General features: G+C 41.4%; 5 protein-coding genes across 5 annotated transcripts; 3 read left to right on the forward strand and 2 right to left on the reverse strand.

The window, feature by feature from the left end:
* Position 1: 1 nt before the first annotated feature.
* On the reverse strand, positions 2 to 1,608 carry K450DRAFT_236161 (uncharacterized protein). The gene is made up of 6 exons (XM_051588209.1): positions 1,529 to 1,608; positions 1,308 to 1,449; positions 1,101 to 1,230; positions 693 to 1,009; positions 467 to 626; positions 2 to 397 (listed from the first exon to the last, which is right to left on the reverse strand). Exons 2-6 carry the CDS (start codon positions 1,409 to 1,411, stop codon positions 158 to 160), a joined length of 951 nt encoding a protein of 316 aa, XP_051445556.1. The 5' UTR covers positions 1,412 to 1,449; positions 1,529 to 1,608; the 3' UTR covers positions 2 to 157.
* K450DRAFT_236165 (uncharacterized protein) lies at positions 1,508 to 6,434 on the forward strand. The gene is made up of 21 exons (XM_051588210.1): positions 1,508 to 1,937; positions 2,003 to 2,276; positions 2,343 to 2,481; positions 2,550 to 2,708; positions 2,783 to 2,849; positions 2,921 to 3,648; positions 3,708 to 3,784; positions 3,852 to 3,967; positions 4,040 to 4,095; positions 4,160 to 4,185; positions 4,248 to 4,410; positions 4,479 to 4,578; positions 4,656 to 4,746; positions 4,808 to 4,862; positions 4,928 to 4,981; positions 5,045 to 5,154; positions 5,217 to 5,349; positions 5,418 to 5,658; positions 5,724 to 5,771; positions 5,849 to 5,944; positions 6,015 to 6,434. Exons 1-21 carry the CDS (start codon positions 1,697 to 1,699, stop codon positions 6,224 to 6,226), a joined length of 3,186 nt encoding a protein of 1,061 aa, XP_051445557.1. The 5' UTR covers positions 1,508 to 1,696; the 3' UTR covers positions 6,227 to 6,434.
* Positions 6,435 to 6,465: 31 nt separating this feature from the next.
* Positions 6,466 to 9,286, forward strand: K450DRAFT_236175 (uncharacterized protein). The gene is made up of 13 exons (XM_051588211.1): positions 6,466 to 6,601; positions 6,665 to 6,767; positions 6,834 to 6,922; positions 6,985 to 7,081; positions 7,150 to 7,243; positions 7,309 to 7,359; positions 7,422 to 7,527; positions 7,596 to 7,696; positions 7,762 to 7,981; positions 8,052 to 8,132; positions 8,206 to 8,359; positions 8,469 to 8,672; positions 8,770 to 9,286. Exons 1-13 carry the CDS (start codon positions 6,486 to 6,488, stop codon positions 9,229 to 9,231), a joined length of 1,878 nt encoding a protein of 625 aa, XP_051445558.1. The 5' UTR covers positions 6,466 to 6,485; the 3' UTR covers positions 9,232 to 9,286.
* A 179-nt stretch (positions 9,287 to 9,465) lies between these two features.
* K450DRAFT_236183 (uncharacterized protein) lies at positions 9,466 to 12,559 on the forward strand. Its single transcript, XM_051588212.1, has 11 exons — positions 9,466 to 9,811; positions 9,905 to 9,958; positions 10,038 to 10,184; positions 10,248 to 10,501; positions 10,571 to 10,770; positions 10,839 to 10,911; positions 10,992 to 11,154; positions 11,229 to 11,427; positions 11,485 to 11,648; positions 11,718 to 11,888; positions 11,957 to 12,559. The coding sequence occupies exons 1-11, from the start codon at positions 9,707 to 9,709 to the stop codon at positions 12,512 to 12,514; spliced, it is 2,088 nt and encodes a 695-aa protein (XP_051445559.1). The 5' UTR covers positions 9,466 to 9,706; the 3' UTR covers positions 12,515 to 12,559.
* K450DRAFT_236192 (uncharacterized protein) lies at positions 12,559 to 13,868 on the reverse strand. Its single transcript, XM_051588213.1, has 7 exons — positions 13,709 to 13,868; positions 13,558 to 13,642; positions 13,298 to 13,462; positions 13,132 to 13,231; positions 12,959 to 13,040; positions 12,790 to 12,890; positions 12,559 to 12,725 (listed from the first exon to the last, which is right to left on the reverse strand). Exons 1-7 carry the CDS (start codon positions 13,831 to 13,833, stop codon positions 12,604 to 12,606), a joined length of 780 nt encoding a protein of 259 aa, XP_051445560.1. The 5' UTR covers positions 13,834 to 13,868; the 3' UTR covers positions 12,559 to 12,603.
* Position 13,869: the final 1 nt, after the last annotated feature.

Here is a 13,869-nt window from a genome sequence, read left to right on the forward strand (position 1 = left end):
ATAATTAAACTCCATGTTGTTTGAGCAAGTATGGACATCATAAGTAGATTCCTTGTCGGATACGCACTCACACAAATTTGTTATGAAAGGGTCTTTAATAATGGAACACGGTCAAATACACAATAACACATGGGTACAACATAAGGTAAGTAGTACATCATACAAGTTTTCCAAATGCTTCCTTTTTCCTGTCCAACAACAGTGAATCTCCTCTGACACCACCAAAGTTTCGAATAAGGGATATAAGCAGCTCATTCAACTTCTTTACGCCGGTAAAAATGGGCAATCTATCAGGAAGTTCGAGATCCTTCAATCCGACAGAACTACCAGAGGGAATTGAATGGGGGCGCGCGCTGAGAGGTGGCTGCACAACCGCAGTGGTAGCCATGATGACGAACTGAGAAAAGGTTGTTATTATATAGCGCGGTGATATTGAGTCATGTATCGAGTACAGAAAGGTACTTACACTGGGGAAGAAAATAGCGTAGACGGCGGCAGCACGAAGACTAGACAAGAAGAATGTCAATGTCGTAAGTGGAATACCAAAACCCAAGAAAAAAGCCCAGTGTCGCTCCAACGAGGACATCCTCTGATCCATTGTTAAACCCAGGTTCACCCATTTAAACCTGTAATAAAGGTGCATTAAATTCATTATGCTTGAATAGACACATTGCTTGATGTTAGGGACTTACTCAAAGCAATAATAGGATATGAACCAGCAAGACACAATGAAGGATATCATTGTACCAATATGAGGAATCATTTGCAAGAGAGTTATGAAGACGGCGCAGGATCCATAGAATAGCATTTGATAGATGGCATAAGCAACATTTTGCACCGGTGATGAGGATGTAGCTTGAGTCTGAGCGGCTGACTGAGCGGCTTTTGTGTCATGAGATTTACCGGTACCTTGATTGAGCTGAATTTGGTACGTATGGTCTGCAATACGCTTATTGAAACGTCCGTTCAATGCTATACAAACAAAATATACAGGATATCCTCCAAGTATCTAATAGTAATGATGAAAATGTTACTTGTAAAGATCTTGGCTGATGTTGAATTCATTTGATGCGAAATCCATCTTTAGTATAATAACTCACTCGATATGGACATCCCAGAAAATGATTATGTGGATGATTGTAGAATGTTTCTAGGAGTAAAACAGATCCTAAAAACACGATACCATTCAAAACGAAAGCTTCGATAGCTACTCTACGTAATGTTGATGATCTAGAGGGGTGGATATATCGTCAAATACTTTTCAAACATGCTGCGCGATGTAGCTTTATCCGTGTAAGTAGGCTTACGCATAAAGAAGAATAAACGTTCTTGGCCAAGCGAAGGCCTGTGTCAAACCACTGACAAAGTACTCTATGTGCTGTGTGAGTGGCGTACGGTTCGAGGTGGCCATTTTGAACGGACGATCTGTAGATATACAAAAGGAAAAAGCTAAAGAAGGTATGAATTAGATATTGAGTGAATGTAAGTGACTTTGACTGCAAAGATCGGGGTCTCCGAGAGTAATTACAGCTAGATTTTTTGAGAAGGAACTTCTTGGTGCGGTGAGCAGAGTGGGACAAAAAGTGATGTGAGTGGAGCCGCCTATTTTTTCCTTCTCCGGTTCACAAAATACCGCTTCCCTATTCCTCCGCCACGCATAAACCCTCCCCGAAAGCTGTAATAGCCGCGATTGTAGATGCAGACGCACTTGTTCGTCAGTGACAAACCCAGATCGCTGGCATTACGCCCTACAGTTCTTGAAGAGACACCTTCTGGAGTGCTCATTTTTGAACAGGTCAATACTCAGAACTACTCGTTCGAACCACCAAAATGCAACGTAAAGTTGATCGGATCTGCTGAATTCGACGCTTCCAAGTACTCTATTGTAAATTCTCGCCCAGTTTATGGCTGCCTCGGTCTGATAAATGTTCAAAATGGTATTTACTGTTCTTATCTGAAAATATACGTTACCCTGCAATTATCAATCATTTTCTGTGTATAGAATGTTTCTTAGCTGTGGTCACAGACTGTGTGCCAGTTGGTCGAGTGCGACCAGGTGAAGACGTTTACAAGATCCAGACTGTGAACTTCTACTCATTGGCAAACTCGCAATACGATGATCTTGATACAGCGTACAACAAAGAGACATGGGACGCAGACGATGATACGCAGGCCAATATGATACAGCATCCTTGTGCACAACTACAAAAGCTATTTTCAAATGGATCGTTCTATTTCACACCAGATTTTGACCTGACTCGTACAGTTCAAGCAAGGTGAGCTCCTTTTAATATAGTAATATTCTGTCATTACCATCATGTATTTACTTTTGCTTTTAAAAGAACCTCCACCGCATCGTTCGGAGTACACTCTTTCGACGAGCACTTTATGTGGAATCAGTTTCTCATTAGCGGACTCATGGAATTCCGCTCAAAGTTAGACAAAGAGAAACAGCAAAAATTGGATAGAGGAGGGTTCTTGGTAAGTAACAACAAATTGAGATTACAGCTCAGCACGATCAACAGGTGGCTCATTGGTAAATATAACAGGTCTTTGCTATACAAGGATCCGTAGGAATGGAAGAGGTTGAAATCGGCGGCGAGAAGTTTGAACTCTCTGTTATTTCAAAACTGAGTTGTCAGAGAGCAGGCACCAGATTCAATACTCGTGGAATTGATGACCATGGCCATGTTGCGAACTTCGTAGAGGTATACACTAAATGGGAAAACTGTCATTAGTTATTTGTATACCGTGTTGCTAACTTGGGCATGAATTGTAACAGACGGAAACAATATTATATTCCGACCGTACATGTTTGTCTTTTACCCAAATTCGCGGAAGTGTACCAGGTTCGTAAACAATTTCATTACTATATGGAAACACTTTTATGTTTTCAATTGTTTATGAAATGTCAATACAGTCTTTTGGGAGCAGCAAGGTGTGCAATTGATAAATCACAAGATACAAATAGCTCGAAGTTCAACCGCTACACAACCTGCTGTAAATCGCCACTTTCAAGAGTTATTGGTTCGCTATGACAATGTCCACATATTGAATCTTCTTAGCCATAAAGATAATTCTGGAGAGCAGTTGCTAAGCAACGCCTACGATACAGCTGTCCAAAATTTACCGACACCACCGGGAGCAGTTGTAATGACCGACTTCGATCTACACAATGAATGCAAAGGCGGGAGCTACGAAAACGTCTCTAAACTAATGCAGCGCATTCAAAGTGACTTCAGTGAATATGGTGTCTTTGTCATGGACTCCAATGACAATCGTATTGGATCAAAACAGCGAGGAGTGTTCCGCACAAACTGCCTCGATTGCTTAGACCGTACGAACTTGGTGCAGAATGAATTGTCTCGTTTGGCATTGACCAAATATCTCGTCAATCGTCCGCGATCTGATAAAGGTTACGGCCAGGGATATGACGGTATTCTCAGCCGTCATTCTCATTTATGGGCGGAGAATGGAGATAATTTGTCTAAGCTCTATGCAGGAACTGGTGCCTTGAAATCCGCCTTTACAAGAACAGGCAAGGTCACATTCATGAGTGTGTTGGGGGATGCAACTAAGTCTGTAAATCGGTTCTACATCAACAATTTCCAAGATAAAGCCAAGCAAGAAGTTATCGATCAACTGCTAGTAAGTAGACATCCTCCTCTTCAACCATCATAGATACTATTATTAATGCCATGTATCAGGGAAAGTTAGTTGGCCAAAAAGAGATTGCCATCTATGATCCTATACAAGACTCAGTGTCAGAAATTATGTTAAAGAGGTACATTGCAAATCGCAGAGTACGTGCAAGCAAGTAAACTAGTACTAACATTGTCACATTTCTACAGACTACAAGAATATTCCACGGTTCAAAAAATAACAATTTTTGCTGGAACATATAATTTAAATGGTCAATCTTACCAGGGAGAGTCCCTCGATGCTTGGATCCTGCAACATTTAGATCGTAAGTTATTTGCCAATGTTGAAATTCAGCCGCTTCCCTGTCCTCATCGCATGATTTCAGTTGGTCATGAAGAGCCAGACATCTTTTGTATCGGTTTTCAAGAAATTGTCAAGCTATCACCACAACAGGTATGTTCAATTATGGATCTTGTGTATGTTTGTGTTCTGATTACTCAAAGTATCTTTGCCATAGGTTATGTCAACTGACATAGAGAAACGGTAAGTACGCCACACATGTTTGTTGAACAATAATGACACTTTTGCTGATGCAAGAGTTACAGGAAAGTGTGGGAACGGCAGTTGGAAATTACTTTGAATAAGAGAAGCAAGAAATCTCCTTACATAGCCCTTCGATCCAATCAACTTGTGGGAGCTGCTTTACTGCTGTACGTCAAGCAGGACATTGTGCACAATATTCGGAATGTTGAAAGTGTAGTTAAAAAGGTAGGTATCATATAGATGTGGACGCGGAATATCTCTTTAAAAGCCATTAACCGCCACTTCCTTTGTAGACGGGACTCATGGGAATGGCAGGAAACAAAGGAGCTGTAGCCATTCGTTTGGATTATTGCGACACCAGCTTTTGTTTTGTTTGCGCACATCTTGCTTCAGGTAATTAGTTCGGAAGTAGATCATGTTTTTTTTTTCAGTCAAATGGAGATTAACTGTATTCATCTGTAACTGTATAGGACACTCTAATGTTGAGGAACGAAATGCAGATTTCCTCACTATTGACCAAGGACTGATGTTCCCAAAGGGCCGGGGAATTGAGAGCCATGAGTATGTTTATATGTAATTGCCTTGAAATTCGTTTAGGCAATGTCTCTAACACTTTGTTCAGCAATATTGTATGGGTCAGTGACCTAAACTACAGAATTTCAATGAGTAATGAGGAGGTAGGTAGCTTTCTGGGTTCCTATTTTTCAAATTGCAGTGTATCTAACGACTGTTACGCCATAAGGTGCGATCTTGTATAGACCATGATGACCTTCAGACACTCACTGATGCTGATCAGGTAATTTATGATAATGTTGGTTTGTCACAAGCCGTCAAACATATGCTAACTTGTCATCGATAGCTACTACAACAAATATCAGAAAACAAAACGTTTCCTGGTTATCGAGAAGGCACCATAACGTTCCAACCAACATACAAATATGATTTGGGAACGGATATATATGACACAAGGTAACTTGCATCATTATCATACGGAGTTACTGATGACAATATCTTATTTAACTTTCTGCTAGTGAAAAGCAGAGAGTGCCTGCTTGGACGGATCGTATCTTATTCAAGGGCCCAAGGCTACAATTGTTGCAGTACGCAAGAGCTGAGCTGTATACCTCTGATCACCGTCCAGTTTTAGCTTTGTTTGAAGCAGAAGTAAGTGAATTATCTCTGGAATGCAAAAGTCCTCTAAGGATGGTCCATTTAATAGTCGCTTATGATAGATAACAACTTTGGACCACGCGGCGGAGGCAAAAATGAAGAACGAGTTGTACAAAGAAAAACTGCAATCCGGTGTTGTGACTCAAGTGGAAGTGAAATCGGCTAATAATAAGCCGCCTTTGCCTTTAACTCCACGGCCAATTTACAACAGACCACCTCCACCACCTCCTCCAGCCACAGTTGTGGATACATTAGTTGATATCAATGACGACGACGACGATGATGACTCGGATGATGAAAGCTGTAAGTTACAGCATGAATGTTTGACATTTGCGTGTGGATTATACTAATGGATTGCATCGTTATAGTACCCATGCCAAGCTCGGACGATAATAAATGGTGGGAAGATGGAAAAGGTGATTATTGAGATAAATCAAGCACACAGGTCTCAGAGTTAATGCGTTGTTCACACACAACTAATGACACTTCTCAGATATTCCACAAGCAAATGCATCATTTCCAGACAAACGTAATCCGTTTGAGGCTAATTCTTTGGAAGAATCTGGTTTGTTTTTGGACTCATCCGAAGGTAATAATTTTGCTTGGTATGATAAGAGTTTATTGATTATGTTTATTGAAGAAATACTGTGCGATTTCAGCATTGCTGGATCAGTCTTCTACCTTTGAAGACTCTTGGGTACCGATCCAGCCGTCAGGTTCTTCGTGGACGGCCGATGATGATTTTGTTAAACCAAAGTCGCCATACTCCGCAAAAAAAGTTGGTAGTAGCAACCTAGTGGGCGAAAGCGAGGAGAAGAATGATCAGCCAACTTTCAATGATTCGTTTGCTTTTTGGAATGGAAAAAAATAGCAGAAACTATAGAAACTAGATAACAATTCCAGCTCTCAAAGATCTCCTACCACTACAGATGCCATGTATTTATTACTCTTATGCAAAGACCTACCTTTTGTATCATTACTGTAGAAAAAAAAGATTCACAAAAAGATGTTCTTTACGCTACTCTGAATCCTCTCCATAGCGGCGTTTGAATTTTTCATTTCATTGAACAGCATTGGGGATTTGAATTTTTGCACGCAGGCACCAAGGTCGGACGTGTTACCTGTTCGACATGTTATTGCTTCGGCTCAAGGAAAAATTTGCTCGCAGACGCAAACCACTTAAGCAAAGACTAGAGCAGAGAAGAAAGCTGATTGGACTTCTCAGACATTACATACCCTCAATAAGGTTTTCTGGACATCTTTCATCTTTAATTGAATTGACTGGAAGCTAATCATTCGACACTATCAGCATATTACTATATTTTGTAGGCGTCATATGGCTTCTATTACTTCCTTACAATGGATACAACAAGGAAACATATGTGTCGGAAAATGCTCTGCTGCCCGCGCAAGTATGTATGAATGAATACTTTACCCGCCTGTCAACATCAGTGTCTTTTAACTCAGCCATCAATCAGGTGAACGTTTACTACAGCCAGAACGATGTTAATATCGCCAATGAATTTAGAGATCGAATATTAGAAGTAGTAGATAAGAGCAGAGAAAGGTGAGTGAGAAATGAGCTCTAGATTGAAATTTCATCGCTTACTCAGTCTTGCTGGCTTTCAGTCGAGCTGAATTTATATTCAAGGAACTGCGACAGGCTGGTTTCCACGCAGCAATTCAACATTATACAACAAAAGACGAATCCTTCAATGAAGCTGAGGTTGGAAAATTAGTATATGATTAAATTACGCTCTATGTCATCATTCTGATTGCTCCATGTGCAAATAGGGTGTAAATGCTTTTGGAATCTACCATGCTCCTAGAAGCGACGGCACGGAAGCATTATTATTAAGTGCTCCTTGGGTGTCTAGAACTGGTGAATGTAAGTTCATTTTCTTTGTCTTCATTTCAATGCGTTTCGCCTACTTTTATTAAATTTCACTCAAGATAATGTGAATGGCATAGCCTCAGTATTATCACTTGCCAAGCTGTTCAAGCGTAAGTGCGAAAATATTTAATTTAAATCACTTGCGACATGTTATTGACTAGTAGATATAAAGGAAACACATACTGGTCCAAAGACATCATCATCCTGATTACTGACGAAAGTGTCAGAGGAATGCAAGCATGGCTGAATGCCTATCACGGAGTGGATTTTGGCAGTAAGTTTGTCACATTGCTACGTGTGTTTGCATATCTACCCATGACACAAACTCTGCGAAATCTTCAGTGAGTTACTCTTCTGATATCATGCCTCGGTCTGGAGCTATTCAAGCTGCTATTAACATGGATTTTCCTGGAACTCGGGAGTATGAATCGCTGGCAATCTATTTCGGTCAGTATGGCTATGAACTGAACTCATGCACAGCTATATATGTTAATATAATTGCCGTTTCTAAGAGGGAGCAAACGGCCAGTTGCCTAACCTTGATCTTATCAATACGGTGATAACAGTAGCCAAATACACAGCCCAGGTGCCTTTTACTCTCCATGATAATGATGCCATCAACCGTCCGCAAACTCCCGTAGAGTCATATCTGGCATCCCTCAAGCATCTCACTGATACCATTCGATTCCAAGCTTTGGGCCATCCATCCAGTGATGCTGGTCTTGCTTTGAGGTATTCTTCTTCATTCTTGATTCCGTTAATTAAGAATACTACCATATTCTTATTGACTACAATTCTACAGATACAAAATTGATGCTATCACTATTCATGGAATTACTGCTACAGGCATGCATCAACCATTTGACTTTCACCGCATGGGAATGTAAGTTCTTCAAAATCAGGGTCCCGACCAGTCCTACCGTCGAACAAGATCATTTGCTGACTCCCATTTACAGCCTTGTGGAGTCAACATTCAGAAGTCTGAACAACTTACTTGAACATCTACATCAGTCGTTTTTCTTTTACTTTTTAACCAATGCAGAGCGATATGTGTCTATTGGCATGTACATGCCTCCAGTGATTCTATTTGCTTGCTGCCTGGTTCTTCAAATATCCTTTTTACAAGCAGTTGTAGATGAAATGATCACATGACAACCTCGAGAGTGTTTTAAGCTTTCTTTATTGCAGATGATTTTCCTTGACTTTGATTTCACTTTACTCTTTAGTTCTGTGGTACAGTCCTGCACGCGATGATAACCTAAAGCAGGAGACTGGCGCTAGTCTTGCATACTCCACCAGCAAAAAAAACCTTGGAGCATGCTTTTCAGTACTGGTCACTACACACGCGGCAGGCCTGTTGATATTTTACATTGTGCGACCAGCTTTTGACTTTGGCGGTGCCATTGTGGCCCCAAATACGGAGGTAAGGCAATATTCTGAAGTCTACGGACCAGAAAATCAAAAAAAAAAAAAAAGGTGTCTCCTGATATGTAACAGCGGATATTGTGCAATTCTTATAGCAGGTGACCATAGTCAAATTATCGGTATCGTGTGGTATTGCAGCTACAGCCATCCTTATGGCAGTTTCACTGATCTCATCCAAGCAATCAGAAGTACAAGTTATGGAGAACTGGAGAGTGCTCAAGTCACTATGTCTCGCATTAACGGCACTGATTGTTGCCTCGATATCACTCATCAACTTTAGTTTAGGAGCAGTCATGGGACTTATTGTTGTGATACCTTATAGCTTGATTCAGCCCACTGCCAAAATGCCTCTCAGACTCCTGCAGGCCGTCATGCTTACTGTCCTTAGCCCGGTAGTGACTTTATATTTGGTTGCTACTTTGTCTAGATCGCATGTGGTCAACGCTGTGACTGTTCTCTTAACCGATTATGAGGTAGTGGATGTATGGCTTCTGGCTTTCATGTGTACTGCGTATTGGCCAGTCAACATGGCGTTGTATACTGTAATCTTTGCGTAGTCTTTCCAAAATCATATCATAAAAAGAAGTAAACAATTATTTTCTCGAACATCCATGTCAGGCCCCTGACCTCTATAGTAAAGGACGGGGAAGTTTGGGGCACAGACTTTTACGTGAAAAGTCACAACTGTCTCATCCCAACACGGTGTGATTCCGACCAAGGCCTCCCCATAATTTCGTTATCTATTTTGCCTTTCTTTTTTGCTCTCTGGCATAAATCCTCTTTTCCTTTCTCTATCTTCATTTAGACCCTCCCACTCACAATACCCCACATATACTATACCTGGCGTCCACCACCCATTTTCCTTCTCTTACCTACACATCTTTTCTGATCCTCTTAGAGGTCAGTTGCATGGATTTCCATCCTCTTGTTGTGTCGAGTAGGAGTTTCTATTGTTTGGACACTTGGCAAAAAATATAGCGCAACCAAACCCAAACTTCACCTCGAAAGACTATAAATTGGCACACCACCTCAATGTACTCAAAAGACTGTCAGACTTCCTCCCCGAATAATCCATCTTTCTATCGCCAAAGACGTACTAACAATAACGATAATACACACCGACATCAGGAAGCACAGGCATGTACTACACCGCCTTATGTTCCCCATACATCGTATTTCGCAACACCTCAGGGTACCCAAGAAAAGCTTCATACTCATACATCTTCACAGTCAACGTCGACCAATACCAGCAGAAATGACAGGAAGCAAGATTATATCGTGCAGGTAATCCTCATAGCCATCTATCTCTGCTAAACAACAAGCTGCCCTTTAATCCCCACTTATCCAACCTTTGCTGGTTTAGAATTTTTATTCCAAGGTTGCACAGATTGTGATTCAAAGTAGAATAAGTCTTGAAAAGTCGGTGATCAGACAATCTTCTCAAAAATATTCATCCTCTCCATACTCTGTGACTGACAAGGATGCAGTGCGCAAAAGGGTCAATGGTTGGGTAAGTCTGATATTCCCGTGAATGTTGTATGCATCTATTATTTTCTTACACCACAAGCTGCAGTTTAATCTCATAACCACAGATATTGATGGTTTAAAAGATGAACTTAAATATTGGAGGCACCAAATTGCCAAAGTAGCTGACCGTACGCCATACCCTATGATTATTGATATCTTTCTGGACACCTCAAAAATGGCAGATGATATGACACTAATGTTTGTAAACAACAGAGGGATCCATCGACCAGTCAACACCATCGGTACGCATGGAGGCAAAATTCATAGTGTGCTTCTCGAATCTTGGATACTACAGTTGAAGTATACCTCTACCCAAAAACCTGCAGAGAACTCATGAGTGGCATGTGTTAAGCCAATTTCTTTTTGCAGAAGTACCTTGACTTCCGACACTGTCGATTTACCAAACTTGTACAAAAAATCAATCATCTTTTTCCGATCTCTTCACTCGTTTGTTCGCTTACTACCAACATATCAACTTCGTGATCGTTTAAAGGTATCAGATAGCGGACTGACGCTTGGTTATCGTCTGCGCAAAAACAATGTACAACGATTTGATGAAATTTCATACGGTGAGCCTTGTTATACTAACAAATTCGTATCCAAGCTGGACACTAACATTGTTTATCTTCAATGATAGATACCCCTTTGACCAATATGGCCAGTAGTGAATCAGAGTACTTTGAGTTCGCTGATATTCTAACACCAATAGGGTAAGCGAATATTCTCAGACGCGGGTTACTTGCCGAGTTCACAATGGGATTGCATCCCCATGCTCACATACGATATTCAGGGCACTGAATTTGTGCGTTCGACATAGAAAAGAATGTGCATTTTATGCCAAGCCCGTGGTTAGAGACATAGCCACCCTTGAAACCGCAATAGAAGACTGGCAAGTCTCAAAACAAGCTCGAAGAGGATATGTGAAGACCGATGAACCAGATTGGCCTCTGCCAGTAAGCATATATAGGCCCTTTTTTGTTCATCTCGTACCTCAACGGAGTACCCCTCGTTCTAATACATTGTATAGTCTTTTGTGCCTTCCATTAATTCGCAAAGATACTCGTCATCTCCCACCAGCTCCATCTCATCGTCATTCTCTTACGAGGAGAGCTCGACAACCACCAGCCTAAGCTACAGACGACCATCTACTCCCATCGTCTCACCTTTCAAGTCCAAGTCATTATCATCGTCATACGGTACAGGATCACCGCAAATGAAATTAATGGGTAACGCAACATTGCCTTGACATTATCTACAGCGAATGCCTTTCTAACTTGACGTAGACCCGTACCATGCAGCCGATCCTACTGTTCATAAAACGTTCTCTTCTAGCTTTGAGAGGTACTACAATAACAAGACTGGTAATCGCGAAGATGACGACAATACTAGTCTTTCGGGTAAAAGAGAATCTAGGGTTAGTCTCTTGAGCATTGAGTCAAATCCTAATGTAAGTTAATGATATGTGCGTGCAGACTCAAACCATTAGTACAGCTCATCCTGACTGCTGCTTGTATAGAACTCGGCAACGATATATTCTGATGATGATGATCTAAGTCAATTCATGGGAATTGTAGATAGGAAACATGATTTGAAAATGTTCAGGAGAACTTCACTTAGGTCACCGAGTGGCTATGAAGACGGAGATCAAGACGCATGCTCTGAAAGTGGATCTCTTGGAAAATCAAAGGTCATATTATTACATTCAAATTCACCTATAAGTTGTCACTATCACACTAAGACGTTTCAAAATTACAGGCTGCGTTGTCTCGATTTCAATATATGAAGAGCTCACACATGTCTTTATCTGAATCGCTGTCGTCCAGCAACACGTCCAGTCGACCGTTATCCACTACTCAAAGCACTACAGAGAATAACCTTACTGCGTCCATCTCTTCCATGTCTTCAATTCAAAGTAGAGAACAGTCGCTGAGTAGCTCTGGAGCAAGCCATAATTTTGGTACAGATGCCAAATTGCCTACGCCAACCCGAACGCAAACCGAAGCAAAAAGAGCATCATTTGCTAACATACAATCGAAGTCTTCAGTAGCTGATGAAGGAACTAATTTGCTTTCAGATTCATCTAATAGGACTCGCCGGATGCAAGTGTCTCCCCCACTTGTCGACAGATACCCTTTTAAGCAGCCCCGGCAGGCCTCACGGCAACCGACACAAAACCAGGCTGCATCTGCGTTTAGAGGAAATCCAAGAGGCGTCATCAGCGGCCAATACGCGGAATCATTAGGTCACTTTATGGCGACTCATGATGACGATGATCCATTGATATTCACAATGAACGATATGGAGCATAATTGAATTGAGTGTTCTAACTCTGTACCCGTCAGCATACCCTCTTTAGCGCTTTTGCATATAACATATTGTTGCATTTATACATATCAAGCATTTTATTGTAAAACATGATCAATAGCCTCTACAATACTATCAAACACTTTACTCTTTCCTTCAGACGTCTTATCAAAGGAGTTCAATTTATCGTCGTCTCCTTCCTTGTATTTACCTGTTTTTACTGTACGATAGATGTTAGGTGAGGTTCTCCGACGTGCCGTATCAATGAGCTGGGTCATGCTTACCGAGATATCTATAGAATCCCATTTCTATAGCACCTTCTCCTAAATCTGCCGATACGTCGTCACCAATCATAGCTACATTTTGTGGCATGCTCGACATTCCGCTGTTGTATCTGAGTATGTTAGACTGAGTCGATACACTGTACTTTTACAAAGGATTTACCCCACTTACAGTTCTGCTACAGCGAGTTCGAAGAAGCTCTTGGTCGGCTTTCCTACCACAGTGGCTGTTGTGCCAGTGGCATATTCAAGAGCTGAAAAAAGAGCAAGGTATTAAAAATAAATGATTGCATTGTCAATTGATTATTTGCGTATGGAGGTTACCCTTAACAAATCCTCCTGGACCCAATGAAAGCTCTTCATCCTTATCTGCAAAATATCTGGCCTTGTGCACTGCAATCAAAGGAGCCCCGGTATCCATGATGAGTCTGAACGCAGTATTTAACTGAGGGAGGAATAGATTTGAGCTTCAATGAGATTAAATTGTGTCAACCAAAGGAAACGGACGTACAGTAGCATAATCAAATTTCGAGGGAGCAAGTCCGATAACTACGGCATTTGGAGAAGAGCAATCGATACCTTCGAAAGCCTCCAAAGCCGCGTTCTCCATAAGTAACATGGGTCTCAGGTTTTTCGATACAACGAGATCGCGACAGGCAGACAATGATGTGAATATCTGAAGATACAGAAATGCAGTTATGGAGAGAAAATCAAAATGGACTTTGATCAGCTAAGCACAAGTCAGGGCAGCGTGCACATAATCCAGCTTACTTCGTGGTCTTGCACTTGGAATCCAAGTGCATCCAATTTGCTCCGTAATCGCTGTGGAGATTCTTTAGTGGTATTGGTTGCGAAGCTGTGCGAAGAGGAATGAGCATGCTGGCGACATCGACAGACTGAATGGAACGGACGAGGTACCTACCGAAAGGGAAGTCCACTTTCTCGAAGCTTGCGAATAGCGTCTACGGCACCGGGAATCTCCTTTTTGTCAATATGGAGCGTTCCACTAAGGTCTATGAGAACGCCTTTTATAATGTCTCGTCTCATTTTGCTGTTAGGAGTTGTAGAACGTGTACCAAGAAA

The sequence above is a fragment of the Umbelopsis ramanniana genome, assembly GCF_025399195.1.
Source record: "Umbelopsis ramanniana AG unplaced genomic scaffold K450scaffold_20, whole genome shotgun sequence".
Lineage (NCBI taxonomy): Eukaryota > Fungi > Mucoromycota > Umbelopsidomycetes > Umbelopsidales > Umbelopsidaceae > Umbelopsis > Umbelopsis ramanniana.

What these genes read in the sequence shown, in the direction of transcription:
- K450DRAFT_236161 (XM_051588209.1), bottom strand. Translation starts at nt 1,411, where the DNA reads ATGGCCACCTCGAACCGTACGCCACTCACACAGCACATAGAGTACTTT. An exon ending in ACGTTTATTCTTCTTTATGC is followed by an intron (nt 1,231 to 1,307) that starts GTAAGCCTACTT and finishes CCACCCCTCTAG; the next exon opens with ATCATCAACATTACGTAGAG. An exon ending in TTCTGGGATGTCCATATCGA is followed by an intron (nt 1,010 to 1,100) that starts GTGAGTTATTAT and finishes CATTACTATTAG; the next exon opens with ATACTTGGAGGATATCCTGT.
- K450DRAFT_236165 (XM_051588210.1), top strand. Translation starts at nt 1,697, where the DNA reads ATGCAGACGCACTTGTTCGTCAGTGACAAACCCAGATCGCTGGCATTA. An exon ending in TCAGAAATTATGTTAAAGAG is followed by an intron (nt 3,785 to 3,851) that starts GTACATTGCAAA and finishes ACATTTCTACAG; the next exon opens with ACTACAAGAATATTCCACGG. An exon ending in TGACTCGGATGATGAAAGCT is followed by an intron (nt 5,659 to 5,723) that starts GTAAGTTACAGC and finishes GCATCGTTATAG; the next exon opens with TACCCATGCCAAGCTCGGAC.
- K450DRAFT_236175 (XM_051588211.1), top strand. Translation starts at nt 6,486, where the DNA reads ATGTTATTGCTTCGGCTCAAGGAAAAATTTGCTCGCAGACGCAAACCA. An exon ending in ATGCTCTGCTGCCCGCGCAA is followed by an intron (nt 6,768 to 6,833) that starts GTATGTATGAAT and finishes GCCATCAATCAG; the next exon opens with GTGAACGTTTACTACAGCCA. An exon ending in GACTTTCACCGCATGGGAAT is followed by an intron (nt 8,133 to 8,205) that starts GTAAGTTCTTCA and finishes TCCCATTTACAG; the next exon opens with CCTTGTGGAGTCAACATTCA.
- K450DRAFT_236183 (XM_051588212.1), top strand. Translation starts at nt 9,707, where the DNA reads ATGTACTCAAAAGACTGTCAGACTTCCTCCCCGAATAATCCATCTTTC. An exon ending in GCATTGAGTCAAATCCTAAT is followed by an intron (nt 11,649 to 11,717) that starts GTAAGTTAATGA and finishes CTGCTTGTATAG; the next exon opens with AACTCGGCAACGATATATTC. An exon ending in GATCTCTTGGAAAATCAAAG is followed by an intron (nt 11,889 to 11,956) that starts GTCATATTATTA and finishes TCAAAATTACAG; the next exon opens with GCTGCGTTGTCTCGATTTCA.
- K450DRAFT_236192 (XM_051588213.1), bottom strand. Translation starts at nt 13,833, where the DNA reads ATGAGACGAGACATTATAAAAGGCGTTCTCATAGACCTTAGTGGAACG. An exon ending in TCCAAGTGCAAGACCACGAA is followed by an intron (nt 13,463 to 13,557) that starts GTAAGCTGGATT and finishes CTGTATCTTCAG; the next exon opens with ATATTCACATCATTGTCTGC. An exon ending in GAACTCGCTGTAGCAGAACT is followed by an intron (nt 12,891 to 12,958) that starts GTAAGTGGGGTA and finishes CAGATACAACAG; the next exon opens with CGGAATGTCGAGCATGCCAC.